Below are 17,277 nucleotides of genomic sequence, written 5' to 3'. Positions count from 1 at the left end.
ACATAGTGGGGGAGCGGGGTCTCCCTGCCTCCCCTTCACAGGGCTCTGGGACAAGAGCCTTCTCTTCCTGGGGCTTAGACATCACCCTGCCTCCGACGAGCCAGATTCCTCCTGTCGAACACCTTGGCATTCACACACTGAAATACATCAGGTCACTACTGCGGTGGGAGAGACTTGGACACACCCAGTCAGAAACCCTGGGTCCAATAGACTCTTGGACACACCCGGTCAGAAGCCCTAGGTCCAATAGACTCTCCAGTATCCTGAGCCAGTAGAAGTGGGATGGCCAACCCTGTCCCAGCCACACAGTGTGGTACACAAGTAGATTCTCTCAGGTAGCCCTGGTCAGATGTTTCAGATACTGAAATACGTGGGAATTTCAGACAGGGACTCCCTCTGGTTAGAGACACTTGGGCAGATTTACGCTGAGACACAGGACAGGTCCATCCCTGTAGAATCATGACCCTGACATAGCCCCAAGTTCAGACAGTCCTGAGCAGTTCCCCTCAGACAGATCTGCTCTGTCAAATTTATCCTGTCGGCTTCACCCAATCAGATACAACTGATCAGAGTCACACGCTGATACTCACCCTGTCAGGAGACTGTCAGAGGCTCAGACATCTGCAGCCACTCACACCCCGAGATCCATCCGGCCGTATGCCCCAGTCAGATCCACACCCTGAGACACCCCCAGTTAGCTTAGTCTTGCACATCCTAGATTCGCATGGTCAAATTGATCAGGTTGACACACAAACCAGTCCCCAGAATCCCACACTGACTCCCCCAATTAGATGTGCTGGGTTCAACACCCCACTCATCCCTGCACAGTCACTCGTGAACTATGCTCGGGCAGCACATGCAGGTTCACGTGGGCGGTTCCCTCACTCTGTGCCTCCACCCGGCTCATTCTCCTCTCATCCCCACAGCCCTCCAGTGTCCTGCCCACAGCCACTACAAGGTCTGCGGCGACTCCTGCCCTGTGAGCTGCCCCAGCCTCTCGGCGCCTGAGGGCTGTGAACCAGCCTGCCGCGAGGGCTGCGTCTGTGATGCTGGCTTTGTGCTCAGTGGCGACACCTGTGTACCTGTGGGCCAGTGTGGCTGCCTCCACGAGGGCCACTACTACCCGCTGGGCGAGACCTTCTACCCAGGCCCCCAGTGCGAGCAGCGCTGTGAGTGTGGGCCAGGTGGCCAGGTCAGCTGCCAGGAGGGCACGACCTGCAGGCCCTATGAAGAGTGTCGCATAGAGGATGGCGTCCAGGCCTGTCACCCTCCAGGCTGCGGCCGCTGCCTGGCCAGTGGGGGCATCCACTACGTTACCCTCGATGGCCGTGCCTATGATCTGCATGGCTCCTGTTCCTATGTCTTGGCCCGAGTCTGCTACCCACAGCCCGAGGACGAGGACTTTGCCATTGTGCTTGAGAAGAATGCAACCGGAGACCCCCAACGCCTGCTCGTCACTGTGGCTGGCCAGGTTGTGAGCCTGGCTAAGGGCCAACAGGTGAGTGGACGTGGCCTTGCTTCAGGGGTCTGATGGGGACATGGTCCTACCCTGGGGGCTCTGAGGGGTACAGGGCCCACTCTGGGAGTTTCGAGAGGATATAATCCTACCCCGAGGGGACTGAGTGGGACACACATCTGTCCTAGGGGTGTGAAGGGCACACGGTCTTTTCTCTGGAGGCTGTGAGAGGGATACTACTCTGCCCTGGGAAGTCCGTGGGGGACACACCCCACCCCAAAGAGACTGAGAGGGGCACAACTCCACCCTGGGCATCTTAAGGGGACTGCCTTATCCATGGTTCTGAGTCCTTGACCCAACTGACCTTTCCACCCAGGTCACTGTGGATGGCGAGATGGTGGCCCTGCCTGTGGCTGTGGGCCATGTGCGGGTGACTGCTGAAGGCCGGAACACAGTGCTACAGACCACCAAGAAACTGCGGCTTCTCTTTGACGGTGATGCCTACGTCCTCATATCCATCCCCAGTTCCTTCCGCGGCCGGCTCTGCGGCCTCTGTGGGAACTTCAATGGCAATTGGAGCGATGACTTTGTCCTGCCCAGTGGTGCCGTGGCCCCCAGCGTGTATGCCTTCGGAGCTGCGTGGCGGGCGCCCAGCTCCTCCCAGGACTGTGACGAGGGCTGCGGGCTCCAGGGCTGCCCTGTGTGTTTAGCAGAGGAGACGGCGCCCTATGAGAGTGTTGAGGTCTGCGGCCAGCTCAAGGACCCGCAGGGCCCCTTCGTGGCCTGCCATGCAGCACTGAGCCCCTCTGAGTACTTCCGCCAGTGTGTGTATGACCTGTGTGCCCAGAAGGGCGACCGCGCGTTCCTTTGCCGCAGCCTGGCTGCCTACACAGCGGCCTGCCAGGCAGCCGGCATGGCCGTGAAGACCTGGAGGACAGACAGCTTCTGCCGTGAGTGTCCGTAGGACCCCAAAGGACCCCAGACCAGGCTCGGGGACATCCCCTAACCCGCTCCCTGTCCTGTCTGCATCCCCTGTGAAGGGCTCCCCCCTCTCCACCTATCCCACAGCGTGCCCTGTTGGCTCCCCGTGGCCACTGACTGGCCCTTCCCAGACTCCTTTCAGGGTAGGGGGGCTGCTTCAAAACCCAGACCAGCTTTTCCTTAGGGCACATTGTGGACGTTTTCGTGGTGATGCAGGAGGGCAGGGTGGCAGGTGCAAAGCTCATAAAATAAAGCCCGAGTCCGTGGCTCACCCAGTCCCTCCCGCCCCCAGGATGGGACCATATTTCCTCAGATCCCCCAGGACAAGCCTGCAGCCCCCTCAGGCCCCAGGACTGCACCTCTCAGACCCCTTCAGTCAGGGGTTACATTTCCTTCAAACACCCAGAGCAGGGCTGTGTCACCTCGGTTCTCCCCAGGGCATGACCTGCACCCAGGGCAGTCATCCAGCTCCATGGCCTTAGATTTCAGTGCTCAGCGTAGACATCACCTGCCTCTGGCCCTGACCTTCTCCTGCCCGCCAGCCTCAGGGCTCAGTGGCCTCTGGACGCTTTCCCCTGGGTGTCCTCAGGGTCCCCACCCCTGCTCTGTTCCCATGTGACATCAGCATTTCTCCCCAAACCCCATCCTCCTGTTCTCTGACTCTGGTGCTCACCTTGGCACTGCCACACCTAATCCAGCAGTTGTTCGGCCAGAGCCTAGGGCCAGAGCCTAGATACTTCCCCTGGGTCCTCAGCTCCCTGTTTTGCCCCATCCGGGCCTTGACCCCTCTGCTGGGCCAGCACTGTCTGTCCCACAGAAATGAGTTCCATAGAGCGGAGCTCAGGTCCGTCTTCATTGCTTGTGTCCCCAGGGCTGGGTGGGCAGCGGGCCCTTTCCCTCCTCAGTGCCCAGGTTCAGGCGTGACCCCACCCTGCCTCCTGTGCCCACAGCACTCCAGTGCCCTGCCCACAGCCACTATTCAGTCTGCACGCGCTCCTGCCCGGGCTCCTGTGCCGCCCTCTCCGGCCTCATGGGCTGCACCAGCCGCTGCTTCGAGGGCTGCGAGTGCGATGACCACTTCCTGCTCTCTCAGGGCATCTGTGTCCCCGTCCAGGACTGTGGCTGCACCCATGACGGCCGATACTTGCCGGTGAGCAGGGTCTCGAGACGGGCGGCAAGGGCGGAGGGGCTTGCGGAAGACTCAGAGCTTCTGTGCTGAACCCCTCAAGGTTGGGGACCGAGAAGCAGCCAGCATTTCCCAGCCCTGTGACCAGTGTTGGTGACGTCCCTGTGTTAGTTGCCTGTGGTTGCTGTGACATATGACCATAAACTCGGTGGCTTAGAACAAGAGAAATTTATCCTCCCACAGTTCTGGAGGCCTTAAATCAGAAATCACATCACTGGATCAAAACCAAGGTGTTGCCACGGTGACTCTCCCTTCAGAGGCTCTGGGGAGGACCTTCTCCCTGCCTCTCGCAGCTTTTGGTGGCTGTAGGCATTCCTCAGCTTGTCCCGTCTCTGCGGTTTCTGCTTCTGTGTCACGTTCCCCCTCCTACTCTGTGTGTGACATAAAATCTCCCTCTTAGAAGGATACACATGACAGCATTTAAGGCCCAGTCAGATAATCCAGGGTGATCTCTCCGGCTCAAGATCCTTAATAGCATCAGCCTAATGTAAACACCCTTTTCCATGTGAGGTAGTAGTTACTGGCTCCAGGCATTAGGACCTGGTATCTTTGGGTGGGTTGGGGCGGGGAGGGCTGTTATTCCACCTACTACAGTCCCCTCCCTGAGCCTCATTTTCTTCATCCGTAAAATGGGACTTATCATCGTCCTAGTGCCACAGGTGTCTGAGGGTGTTTGCAATTGCACATGGAAGACACACACTGAGCCCTGGGCCTCACCCTCCCCTCCGTGTTCATCACATGCGGTAACAACAAGAGCCATTTACAGCAGAACAGCAGGTAGCGCAGCTAAGGATAGTTTAATTACTTGAAAGCTGATAGCTGGTTTATTTTTGTTATTGATGTTTTTTTGAGCTCTAATCACTGAGTGTGCATATTTATCAAATAAAGGAAATTTGTCAGAGTTTTATCAAGGACAAAAAGGTAGGCTAGAGGGCCTGAGAGTACAGGACTTCTGGGGACGGAGATGCCAGACTTCTGCCTCTTCCTTCAGATCTCACCACCTACAGGAAGCCCTCCTTGATCCCCTAGGCTGGACTCCCACAGCCCCCTGTCCTTTTCTGTCCCAGCCTGGACCCCTCTGCCTGTGTCAGGTTTATTGGATCTGTGAGTCTGGGCTGGAGATACAAATGTGGGAGTTGTCAGTATAGAGCTGTTACTTATTTATTATATTTCTTTATTGTAAAGTTTTCACTTTTAAAGAATTCAAACTTGAGAAAACCACAATAATACAAAGAACTCTTGCATACTGTTCATTCCGGTTTTCAACTATTGACTTTTTCCCTCTGTATAAATACAAATAGATATGATTTTTTTTTTCTGAACCATTTGACAATGATATAGACACCGTACCCCTTTACCTTTAAATACTTTAGCATGGATTTCCTAAGACTAAGGAAATTCATTTAATGTGACCAGAGTATAATTCAAAATCAGGAAATTAACACTGATTCAATACTATTATGTAATCTGAAGATTTTATTCAAATTTTAGCGGTTGTCCCAATAAAGTCCTCTAAAATAGTCATCCCCTTGGGCCAGGGTCCAATCGAGGATGAGACTCTGCTTGTACTTTTCATGAGATTTAATGAAATCACCAGGTGGTAAATGTAGGTAGAGAAGAAAAGGTCTGAGGGCGGAGCCCCAGGTAAGGTATCCTTAGGATTTGGGAAACCAGGAGAACTTAAAAACCCGGTGAAGGATGAACAGCTGCTCAAGTAGGAAAAAAACCAGAAGAAAGTCATGTCCTGGAATTGGGATTCTACTTGCTGGGATGCTTCCTGCCTACCCCACCTGTGTCAGTTGGCTTTTGCTGGCTTACAAACGCCTCCAGAACATAGTAGCAGGAAACAATTATTTGTTCAGTCCACAATTCTGCAACCCTGCAGTTTGGGCTGGGAGAGAGGGAGGAGAGGGATGTGGGGGGTAGGGAGAGAAAGAGAGAAGGGAACTGTGAGGTCTCTTGAGGTTTAGGCTTGAACCTGGCACAGCATTGCTTCTGCTGCATTGTGATAACCAAAGTGTAGTCTTAAGGCCACCCCCAGATTCGTGGGGAAGGGGAAATAAATGCCATTTCTTCATAGGAGTCATGGCAGAGTCACCTGCATGGATCTGGAGGGTGGAAGGGTTGTGGCCATTGTCACAACCCTCTATACCACCTTTCCCTGGCCCCCTTCCGTGCACAGGTGAACTCCTCCCTGCTGAGCTCAGACTGCACCCAGCACTGCTCCTGCTCCCCGACCACCGGCCTGACGTGCCAGGCGACCGGCTGTCCTCTTGGCCGCGTATGCGAGGTTGAGGCGGGGGCCCGGGACTGCTGGGTCCCCGCTGGTCTCTGCACCCTCTCTGTGGGCACCAATCTCACCACGTTCGATGGGGCCCTCCGTGCCATCAGCATCCCCGGCATCTATGAGCTCTCTTCCCGCTGCCCGGGACCTCAGAAGACCCTCCCCTGGTACCGTGTGCTTGCTGACGTCCATTCCTGCCACGGCGAAGCTGAAGCTGTGAGCCAGGCTCACATCTTCTTCCAAGGCGGCCTGGTGACTGTGACGCCACACAAGGGCGTGTGGGTAAGCCTGGGCCCGAGGTGGGGGTGAGGTGTACATGTCCCCCCTCTGGGCTTTCGTCTTCCTGTTGCAGTGCCCCTCCATTCCTGGCTGCCTGCCCATCTTGCTATGTGTTTTCTTTACCCAGGTCTCTGCGGTTTGGCCTCAGGATTCATATTGGTCCCAATATTCCAAACTTAGTCCCTCTGTCCTGACTGAGTTCTCGAGGTGCAAAAACGCACTCAAGTAACTTACTAGTTTTGATGTTGGTATTAATCCAGACAGGAGACTGAATTTAAATCGTCTTGAGCAAAGTGAGTTTATTGGCCCTCATAATTAGAAAATCCAGGAGTAGAGCCTCAGGCATGGCTGGATCCAGGTGCCTGACAATATTATCTGGGTTTGCACCTCCATCATTTAGACTTGCTGTTCTCCAAATCAGCTATATTCTCCGTGGTTCCCTATAACATTTCCACGAGACAGGGCTATTAGCCCCGTTTTACACAGAGAGGAAACGAGGGCCCAATAAGATGCTGTCATTTACTCCAGTCACTCTGAGAGTACCTGGGAGTGCAGGTTCGCACCCACCACTGCTTGTGCTCTTAGCCGCTTTGATGAGAACCAGGAGCCGGTCGTTCCTGTGTGACAGAGCGAACAGGGTGAATTCCAAGTGTAGTACTCCGCGGGAACTTCGGCTCTGTCGGCTCCGGGCCACTTGACTCTCTCCTCAGTTGTCCTTTCACTTGTTCTCAGGGACCCCTGACGCCTGTCCTCATTTGCTTCATGAGTCCCTTGCAGCCCCAGGGCCCCCTCCCTTCTGCCTCCTGACTTCCTTTCACTTACAACTTGCGTTTGCCGAACTCTGTAGTTCTCACCACCCCAATTTCAGATTTCTGAGAGAGAGGGTCTGCACGGCCTAGCTGATGGGCTGATGCCCACTCACAGTCTAATTGTTTGTGGCCCATGTGGTAGAGCCCAAGGCCCAAACCTGACGTCAGTTCCCAGACAAGCATGCCTCTGTTTCAGGACCTGTGTGTTGACTGCAGAGGCGTCCACCAGTGTCTTCCAGGCCCACTGGGGAGATGCTCCACCCTCCTCCCCTAGCGGGTGGTCTACACCACCAGTGCATGGAGATGGACTCAGACTTAGCCCCGTTGGAGGCAGGGGGGCTGGAGTTCTCTCTTCAGTGTAATCTGACCCAATCACTCCTTTTCCCTGGCCATCTGATTGATCCATAATTAAGGTTAACAGACACCTCCTCTCATTCCTCTATCAAGAAACGATTCTCTACACAGAGGATAGATGTTCTAAAAATGTGAAACAATGACCTGATGGTCATTCTGCTGCATAAACCTCTACAGTGCCTTCCCAGAACAGCATTCCAACCTCGAGCCACCTCCCTTCCATGACCCACAAGGCCTGGTGTGATCTGACTCCTTCTGGCTCTCCAACCTCATGTCCTACAACCCCCTCCCTCTTTAGCTATGCTACTAGAGGCCACGCTGGCCTTTATGCTATCTGTACAGCAGACCAAGCTCGTTCCCACCTCGAGGCTTTCATGTCTGCTTTCCCCACTGGCTCAGGCCACTGGCTCAATGCTCTTATCCGGGATCCCCTAAGGGCTGGCTCTCCTCGTCCTCCAGGTCCTGGTTCCAGCATTGCTTCTGCAGACGGGCCTTTCCTGACTATGCACATGCTCTCCCTCTGCATCCCGGTCTTGATGTTGTTACTCTCTCTTATTTCCTCCAAGGCACTTATCACTATCAGAAGTTATCCATTTCTAATTTGTGCTCGTTGCCTTTCTCCGTCACTAGAATATAATCCACAGGTGGGCAGGAATCCCGTCCATCTTGGTCATCACTTTGTCCCCAGGATCCAGATCAAGGCCTGGCACCTATAGGGTACCTAGGGAAAGTCTGGTTTTGTGAATACATTCAGCCCTGTTTCCTCTACACCAGGCCATGAGCTGGCTAATGCAGTCCTTATACTTTTAAAGCTTGCAGCCTGGCTAAACGTTGCATTCCCCTCTCCAACTCTCCTTCACTGCGTCCATCCCTTCTTACCTCCCTCCTTCCAGCCATCTACTCTCCCACCTCACTTTCCTTTTTCTCCCTTTATCCTTCCCTCCCATCTTTCCATCTTCCCTTCCTCTATTCCTTCCTTCCTTTCTTCTATCCATCCATCTTTTTAGATCCATGTACCTATTTTTTTCTATCTGTCTGCCTATCTCTCCAATCATCTGGCAGAGGAAGACTCAGACACAAAAGCACTGAGAAAAAAGGACTCTTCTTTCAAACAAGGTTTTCTAGGGAGTCTAAATTTAGAAAGATTAACTCATTAAGGAAGACAAACAACAGTTATTTAAAGGAAAAAACTACAAGATTACCAAGGTTGCCAGGTCCACAGCCTGTGATTGAGAAAGAGTAATTTTCTCACACGATTATTATGCATGCTAGGTCCTTACTTGTCTCCAGACATCAGTATTGAAAAAATAAGGGAGAAGTTGCTTTTGTTAGGGAACCAGTAACTTACTTACAGGACAAGCTTAAGTGTTCTTTTATTTTGAAAACTAGAACCAGACGGAACAACACCGGGGTTTGTTTGTTTGTCTATCTGGTACAAAGTGCATCCCCCCAGCCTCCCTTGGAATGTCGTGTACATGCCTGTTAACCCACTGATCCACCTCTCCACCCATCCATTCTCTAGCCTCCTATCTGTCCATCCAAATTGCCAACTATCTTATGTATCTGCCTCTCCACACAATGCATCCTTCCAGGTCTTCATCTCTTTCAGCACCTGCCTCTCGGTGTTTGCTCCTTGAACTTGTTATCTTGCTTTGGGTCTCCATCCTGTTAACACCCCAGCTTTTATGTGGCTCTAGCCTTACCCCTGTGTCCCCTGCCACACCACTACCACCAGGTGAATGGTCTCCGAGTGGATCTCCCAGCTGAGGTGTTAACATCCGTGTCTGTGAGTCGGAATCCTGATGGCTCCGTGCTGGTCCAGCAGAAGGCAGGGGTCCGGGTGCAGCTGGGCACCAATGGGCAGCTGGCTGTGATGGTCAGCAGTGACTATGCTGGAATGCTGTGTGGGGCCTGCGGAAACTTTGACGGGGACCAGACCAATGATGGGCATGATTCCCAGGGGAATAATACAGAGGTGGAGAGCTGGAGAGCACAGGACTTCTCCCCATGGTGAGGATGTAGCCTGGAGGCCAGGCTACTTGGGGCAGAGGTGCCCGGGGCCTCATGGGAGGGGGCAGTCAGGGGTGGGTGCTCAGTCTGCAAGAGAAAGTGCTAAGTGTCTGTCTCTTGCAGTGACAGCTGATCAGTCATCCACTGGGAATGAGGACTTCAGGACCTGAACCCTGGCGGTTGCAGTAATGGAAGATGCACCATGTCACTATGTGCCCTTCCATGCTGAGCAACTGAGGCCAACTGTGAGAGCATTGAATAAATACCTTAAGCTAAGCCACATGCCGATGTGTCTGTCTTACGCCTTCCTATTTCTGACTTTTCTTTCTGCACAGCAGGTGTCATGCCTGGGGCATCTAGCACATGGTGAATGTTTATTGGAGTTTGAGAGGATGGATGGATGGATGGATGGATGGATGGATGGATGGATGGATGGATGGATGGATTGGGAGAAGGATGGGTGAGGAAATGGGAAGACAGATTAGAAGAATGGGTAGATGAAAAGATGAATGATAGGATAGAAGGAATAGAAAATGGAATGAAAAATAGCTTCTAGCTTTATTGTTTATAATCCTAGCAATTTCTCTGTCACTTGGTTTCCTCACATGTCTTAGTCCATTTAGGCTGCCGCAACAAAGTGCCATAGAATGGGTGACTTATAAACAACAGAAACTTATTTTTCACAGTTCTGGAGACTGGGAAGTCCAAGATCAAGGCACCAGCAGATTCAGTGTCTGGGGAGGGCCCTCTTCCTGGTCCATAGAAGGCAAAAGGGCAAGCAAGTTCTCTGGGGCCTCTTTTATAAGAGCGCTAATCTCTTCATCACCTAATCACTTCCCAAGGCCCCACCTTCTAATACTATCATTTTAGGAATTAGATTTTAACATATGAATTTTGAGGGGACAAAGACATTCAGTCGATAGCATCCTATTTAAGGTAGAGTTAATGACAGTACCTACTTCGCATGCAGAGTTGGAGTGAGGATTTGATGTGTTCATTCAATCCACAAGGCAAAAACTAAAGCCTCTCTTCCCTCCCAGCCTGTCCCCACTCCTCCCACCTCAGTACTCAGTCCAGCAGCCAGGGAATGGGGAATGGTTCTTGGCTTCTCCCTCTATTTTGCCCTCCACTCGACAGATCGACAAATCCTGTTGGAGTGTGTCAAAATATACCTGAAATCTGCCTACCTTCCTTATCATCTTAACTTATGTCCGCAATACCAGTATGCTCTCTGCTTTTCCCTCATATAATCAATTCTCACAGCCACTGGAGGACTCTTCTGAACATGAAAATAGAACCATTGGCCATACACTTCTATTATAATAAAGTCAAATTCCTTTACCTTGTCCTACAAGACCCCTGCCAATCTCTTCTGACTCATCTATCACTGCCCTCCTTGCCAATTATGGTTTGGGAACCTGATCTTTCATTGTACTGAACATGCCTAATTTTTCCACTTCAGTCCTTTGCCATATGCTGTTCTCTCCATTCATCACACAATAAGCTGCTTCTCATCCTTCAAACGTCAGCTCACATGTTACTACCTTTGAGAGGCCTTCTGTGACAACCTTATTTGAAGTGGATTCCCTCTGTTACCCTCTGTCCCAGAAGCTTGCTTGCTTCTTTCCTTCACTTTAAAATTACTTTTTTAAAACTTTTTGCCCAATTAGAAGTAACTCAAGGGCAGAGACTGTATCTGCTTCATTAGCCATTTTACTGCCAGCACCTAGCACCTAGTAAGCGCTCAGTACATACTTGTTGAATCAATAAATGACTGACAACAAACTTAGAGGAAAGATTCGGAACATATTTAAACTAATAAAGGATTCATATCTGCAATATACAAAGAGCTACTTCAAATCAATAAGAAAAAAGACAACAGCCCAATTAGAAAAAAATGGTTGAGACTATAAACAGGCAATTGACAGAAAAAGAAATCCAAAGGCATTGAATGCCTTCACTGTGTCAGGTTATTCATGTACAGTGTTTCTAAGCTTCACAATAACCCCGCAAAATAAGTATAGATGTAAAGAAACAGGCTTAATGAAGTTTAATAACTTGCCCAGCAGTTTCTAATGACAGAGCTTAGATTTGAATCCAGATATTATTACCAAAGCCATTCCTTTCCACTGACTTTTATTTTATATATATTTCAAATACAACTTTATTCTGATCCTAAACAAAAAGGAATGGGAATGACAGTAACAAACAAGGTTTCACCTCTGAGTATTGTGACGTGACTGTAGCGGTCCTGCAATTGAAACTCAATAAGGGGACATGGTTCCACAGTGTAGTGGTTAGCATGTCTGCTTTACACGCAGAAGGACCTGGGTTTGTGCCCCAGTGGAGCCACAGTCCATAGTCTACAGCCATGCTACCCTGAACAAGCCCACTCCCGTCTGACCTCGGAAGCTAAGCAGGGTTCGGCCTGGTTAATACTTGGTTGGGAGACCACCTAGGAAGACTAGGTGCTATAGGCGTCAATAAAAAAAAAAAAAAAAAAGACAAGAAAAGAAAAAAAAAAAAAACTCAATAAGGCAACTGGGTCCCAAAACAGCTAAATATGCAGGTCCAAAAATGAAAGTACTTTAACTGCCACATTCACTCCAAAGCCCATTCATCTCCTTCAGCATCTCAAAGCTTAAGCACATGTTCTGCTTAGCTAGATAATAATGTGGCAAACAGGACCCTCGCCTATAAAACTAGACTTCTGACACTGGGCTCCAGCTTCACTTCCTCACGGGTCGAGTCGCCATCCTCGGCCACAGAGCAGTTGTCTGAACAACCTCTATGGTGCTCATGCGGTGCTGCCATAGCTGGGTACGTGACGACCTCCGACCTCCGGTGGGGTGAGAGCAGGCAAGGCAACAAACTCCCATCAGCTCTCTAGCAAGCCAGAGGAAGCGCTTTTCAAAGTTGTGGTTACTTTTGGCTGAAATGTCACAGTACTGAAGACAATTGTTTTGCCTTAACTTTCCTGTCCTTAATTTCCACTTCCTTGCCACACCACACGGTGGGTACATTTTCACGTGCTTGGACCAGATCTCCATGCCAGTTAGGCATATTCTTGTAAGTTACATCAAACGTTACAATGGGCTTGGATGTATCAGCCATCTCTCAGTCCACCAAACTTCTCCTGACCAGCCGTGTCCCACACATTGAACTTGATAGGTCCTCCATTGGTGTGGAACACGGGGTGAACCTCGACACACAAGGTAACTACATACTTCTTCTCAAATTCACCAGTCAGATGACATTTCACAAATGTCTTTTTTCCAGTCCCATCATCACCAACCAATACGAATCTGAACTGAACTTGGGGTTGTCCTTGGGGCAGCCATCGTGATGTTACTTCCAGAAGCGTCTCTGGGCCTGTCTGACTTCACTGACTCTAGCCGTTGAGTCCCACCTAGGCTCAATCTCCTTTTAAGAAAAAGAATCAAGAGGTCCTGAAAATAAAGAAGAAAAAGCAACAATCCAATAGAAAAATAGGGGAAAGATCTGAATAGTTCATAGGAAAAGGAATACAAATTGTTCCTAAAGATAAGAAATGCTCGATCCCACCTATATTCAGAGAAATGCAAATGAAACTGTCCTGAGACACCATTCACTTATCAGCTAGGAAAAAATAGAAAAACTTGACAATATATTTATTGGGAAGGCTATGAGGAAAAGAATACTGTTACATCTTACAGGTGGGGATGCAAATATACAAGTCCAACACAGGGCAACTTGGCAGCATTTGGCAAAATTACAGGTGCATTTTCTCTTGAACCAGGACTCTCACCTCTAGGAATCTAACCCAAAGATACAATGACAATAAAAGGATGTAAGGCCAAGGCCGTTCATCAAAGCCCTCTTCATAATGGAAAAAGACTACAACTCAGACATCTGTCAGGAGGGGACTGGTTGAATAAACTACGCTTCATCTCCATGACAGACAGCTATGCTGATGAAAAATACAAAATATCTCTAGACACGGATCTGGAGTGATCTCCAGGATATATGGTGAAGTGAAGAAAGCAAAGTTAGAAAAGTGTACATAATGAAAGAGACCTAAGAGAAGGGGCATGACAGGCTTCGGGGCACGGATAATAACTGTTGACCTGGGCAGTGGTTATGTGGGTTATTTCCTTTGTGATAACTTGTAAAGCTGCGCAGTTACGTGAACTTTTCTGTAAGCGTCTTGTAATTCCAAAAAAAAAAAAAACAGTTTTAAAATTAATAAATTGTTATCTCTGAAGATCCTGGAGCAAAGAAAATGGGTTCGTGTGTGTGTGTGTGTGTGTGTGTGTGTGTGTGTGTGTGTGTGTATGAGAGAGAGAGAGAGAGAAAGAGAGAGAGAGAAAGAGAGAGAGAGAGAGAGAGAGAGAGAGAGAGAGAGAGAGAGAGAGAGAGAGAGAGAGAGAGAGAAGCGGGGCAGGAGAAGACAAACTATGAGAGGACCGGACCTTGCCCGGACCCAGAGTTGCACAAGAAGCAATTTTCAGAAATCACATTTTTAGACTATTGAGGAAATACGAATATGGACATGTTACTAGATTATCAAAAGGACTTCTTGTTAATTTCGTTAAAGGTGATAATGTAAGAAAATGTTCTTTCCTTTTAAGAGATGCATATTTGAGTAGATGGGATCAAAGTGCCCCATAATATTGGAATTTGCTTTAAAATACTCTAGCAAAAAAGCTGGGGCAATAGATAAGGCTGATGAAATGTTGATTGTTGCGACTGGGTGATAAGTAAATGGAAGCTGCTTCTTCCATGCCTTGCCCTATGCATCTCTTCCATTTGGCTGATCCTGAGCTGTAGCCATTATAACAATGAACTAGTAACAGTAAGTAAAACATTTTCCTGAGTCTTGTGAGCTGTTCCAGCAAGTGATCAAACAGAGAAGGTTAGGAAACCTGATTTACAGCCAGTCAGTAAGAAACATGGGTGGCCTGGACTTAACCATTGGTGTCTGAAGTGGGGCAGTCATGCACCGAGCCCTTAACCTGTGAGGTCTGACACTAACTCCAGGTAGTTAGTGTCTGAACTGAACTAATTCATAGGTCACCAAGTCTGCAGAGAATTGGAGAATCGCTCAGTGTGGAACACTTATGCATTTGGTGTCAGAAGTGAAGTGTGTGAATACAGAAACAGATCTTTTATAGCATTTGAGGTGACAGGTGCACTTGGCTGGTAGATATGGGATAGGACAGTGCAGTTCTCGTGTGACTGCTTCTGCTCATTCAAATGGGAAGCGAGGTCATCAGCTAGGAGTAAGAAAGGAGGAGGTTTCGGGGTTTGATGAGAGAGGAGAAAGTGTAAAATAATCTTTCAAGAAAATAGGTCCAACCACTTTGGAAAACTGTCGATTTCTTTTTCTTTTTTTCCTAGGCAAGGCAACCCTTGTGACCTCACAGATTGCAAAGACCTTGTCATCTTACAATCCTTTATTTTTTTATTTTTTATGCCTACAGCACCCAGTCTTCCTAGGTGGTCTCCCATCTAAGTACTAACCCAGGCCTGATCCTGCTTAGCTTCCAAGATCAGACAGGATCAGGTTTGTTCAGGGTGGCATGGCCGTAGCCTAAATTTCTTAAAAAGGTAAACATACTCTTATGCTGGCACTCAGCCACTTGACTCCTAGGACTCTTCTCAAGAAAAATGAAAGCTTATGTGCACACAAGTATTTGTGCATGAATGTTCATAGCATCATTATTCATAATAGCCTCAGACTGAAAACAACTCAAATGCCTATCAACAGATGAATGAATGAAAGGTGGTTTGTCATAAAATGGAATCCTCAGCAATTAAAAGGAATGAACTACCGATAAACACAACAGCATGAAACATGATGCCAAGTGACAAAAAAACCAGATGGAAGACTATAGATCGTATGGTTCCATTTGTATGAAACGGGATGATGGAAGTGTTCTGAAACTGGATTGTGGTGATGGTTGCACAATTGTATAACTTTACTGAAATTCATTGAACTATATACATAAAATAGGTGGATCTAATGATATGTAAATTATGCCCTAGTAAAACGTTTAATAAATTAACACATTACCAATAAAACTAATGGGGGAAAAATAAAGTGGGAGAATGAATGCATTAGGGACAAGTGATAGGATGGCTGAGCGGCACTTGGGTTTGTGATCATGAGCACAAAATGAGACCAGACAGCATGGGGAAGGTGTTTTTTTCTCCATCTACATTCAGCTGCCAGGATGCAGGTGTAGAGGAACTAGAAAGTCAACTCAATGAGGTGAAAAAGACAGAAAAAAGTACGTAGTGTGAGGGTATGAGCAAAGGGGTGGTGATAGCGATGGATGGGGAGTCAGGCTGGGTGGGGGGAGTAGTGTGGTCATGAGCAGGGGAGGGACAGGGCGAAGGTGGTCAGCTTTGTGAATCCTTTAGGCTGAAGGATGGCTGGAGCAACAACTTTAGAGGGAGTGAGCGGGAGAGACAGGAGGTGATGGACAGACAGTGAGATGCATGGAACTGAGATCCTGTAAGGGCTGCTGTCACTGTCTGAAAACTGGTCTTTCTCCCCCATTGGGCTGGGACCTCTGGGCTGCCATAGTCACTCATCACTGTGTCCCCAGCACAAATTCTAGATGTGACTGTGGGAAGGAAGAGTTGGGTGGAAGACAAGATTGCTGGAGAAGAGGAGGCCAAGGCATCGAGAGGTCCGAATGTTTAAAGAATCATCTACCTGAATTTGCAAGTCACCAAGAATTATAACAGAAGCGGCAGTGAGCCTGGAGCTAAAATGCTGATGTGAGTGCAGTTGACTTGGGGATTGATAGAGTTGGTAACAAGAGTGGGAGTAGGTGCTATAGTATAAACTTCAAAGTTAAGGGCTTAGGGAGGAGGCAGAGAGAATGGTTTAGAAGTAGAAATGAGAAGAGGGTCTTATCCCACATATAGGCCCAAAGGGCATGAGAGCCGAGGAGGGGAAAACAGCCTCTGCTTGGAAGGGCTGCTCAGAAAGGCATATCTTCAAGGGAGAGCTAGGAAGGTCAAAGGAAGCTTCAGAGGGAGTTGAGATACAGGGAGATGTTGGAAAAAGCCCTCAGTGCCTCCCCCAGGCTGCCTTAACCATTCTGCCTGTACCTTCCCTGTTCTGGCCCTGACCGCTCTGGGCTGACACTAAGTCCTATTCCGTCTCCCCCACTGGACTGGCAGCTCCAGGAAGGCAGGGCCTGGCACCATTTTAGTCACTATTGTGTCCCCAGCATCCACTAAGTGCTCAGTGAGACTGCGAATTTCAGGCCTTGGAGCAAGTCGACAAGTGAAGTCCCCAGAGCCAGACGATGCCAGGATTCCAGAAAACAGAGCTGGTGACCTTACATTTGCACTGAACTCTGAGTATTTGTGTCCTTTAGGGAAAAAGAATTTTTAATTGGAAAGGAAACAGTAAAATCCATAAGTAGTAACATTGTCCTGAATCAGAGCCATTTAAATTATTGCACAGCTTCTGGAAATTCAGAATAGATTCAGTAGATTTTCTATTTTAATATTTAAACGAATTGTTTCTGTGCTCTGGAACACCTTGCCAGAGAATTCAAAATGGCGTGGGTTCATTCACTCATTCAACAAATGTTTACTGAGCATCCGCTCTGTGCCAGGCCCTGTTCTAGGCATGGAGTGATACAACAATGAATGAAACAGACCAGTGGGTTCTCCTGAATGTTGTTGTAATTTCTCATAATAGCACTTGTTCGGCTTTGTAGAATGAATATAGTGATGAATATTAATATTAAAAACTACAAAGCATAAAATTCTCAATACTTATGCAGAACTGCTCACTCTTCACCTGTTCCTCTGCCTGCACCCCGATCTTGCCCATCCTTGTCTCCTACCTGATCCATTGCAGCAGGCCCCTTCCATGGTCTTCCTGTTCCCACTCCTACTCCCACACTGTTTC

General features: G+C 48.9%; 1 protein-coding gene and 3 pseudogenes across 1 annotated transcript in view; 2 read left to right on the top strand and 2 right to left on the bottom strand.

Annotated features, from left to right (window-relative positions):
• The window catches only part of LOC107521772 (Fc fragment of IgG binding protein), a 36,763-nt gene extending 27,400 nt beyond the window's left edge, over positions 1–9,363 (top strand). The window contains exons 15-19 of the mRNA XM_016166769.2: positions 927–1,498; positions 1,833–2,406; positions 3,388–3,587; positions 5,806–6,189; positions 9,085–9,363. Of these exons, the coding sequence (XP_016022255.2) occupies positions 927–1,498; positions 1,833–2,406; positions 3,388–3,587; positions 5,806–6,189; positions 9,085–9,363 (2,009 nt within the window). The remainder of the gene's footprint in view (positions 1–926; positions 1,499–1,832; positions 2,407–3,387; positions 3,588–5,805; positions 6,190–9,084) is intronic.
• A 2,357-nt stretch (positions 9,364–11,720) lies between these two features.
• Positions 11,721–11,839, top strand: LOC118611852 (annotated as a pseudogene).
• Positions 11,840–12,053: 214 nt separating this feature from the next.
• LOC107521773 lies at positions 12,054–17,199 on the bottom strand (annotated as a pseudogene).
• On the bottom strand, positions 14,813–14,932 carry LOC118611816 (annotated as a pseudogene).
• Positions 17,200–17,277: the final 78 nt, after the last annotated feature.

This window comes from Rousettus aegyptiacus, unplaced genomic scaffold (assembly GCF_014176215.1).
Source record: "Rousettus aegyptiacus isolate mRouAeg1 unplaced genomic scaffold, mRouAeg1.p scaffold_m13_p_14, whole genome shotgun sequence".
NCBI classification, from domain to species: Eukaryota; Metazoa; Chordata; class Mammalia; order Chiroptera; family Pteropodidae; genus Rousettus; species Rousettus aegyptiacus.
The sequence above is the reverse complement of the archived record's forward strand: the minus strand, read 5'-3'. Positions and strand labels throughout refer to the sequence as shown.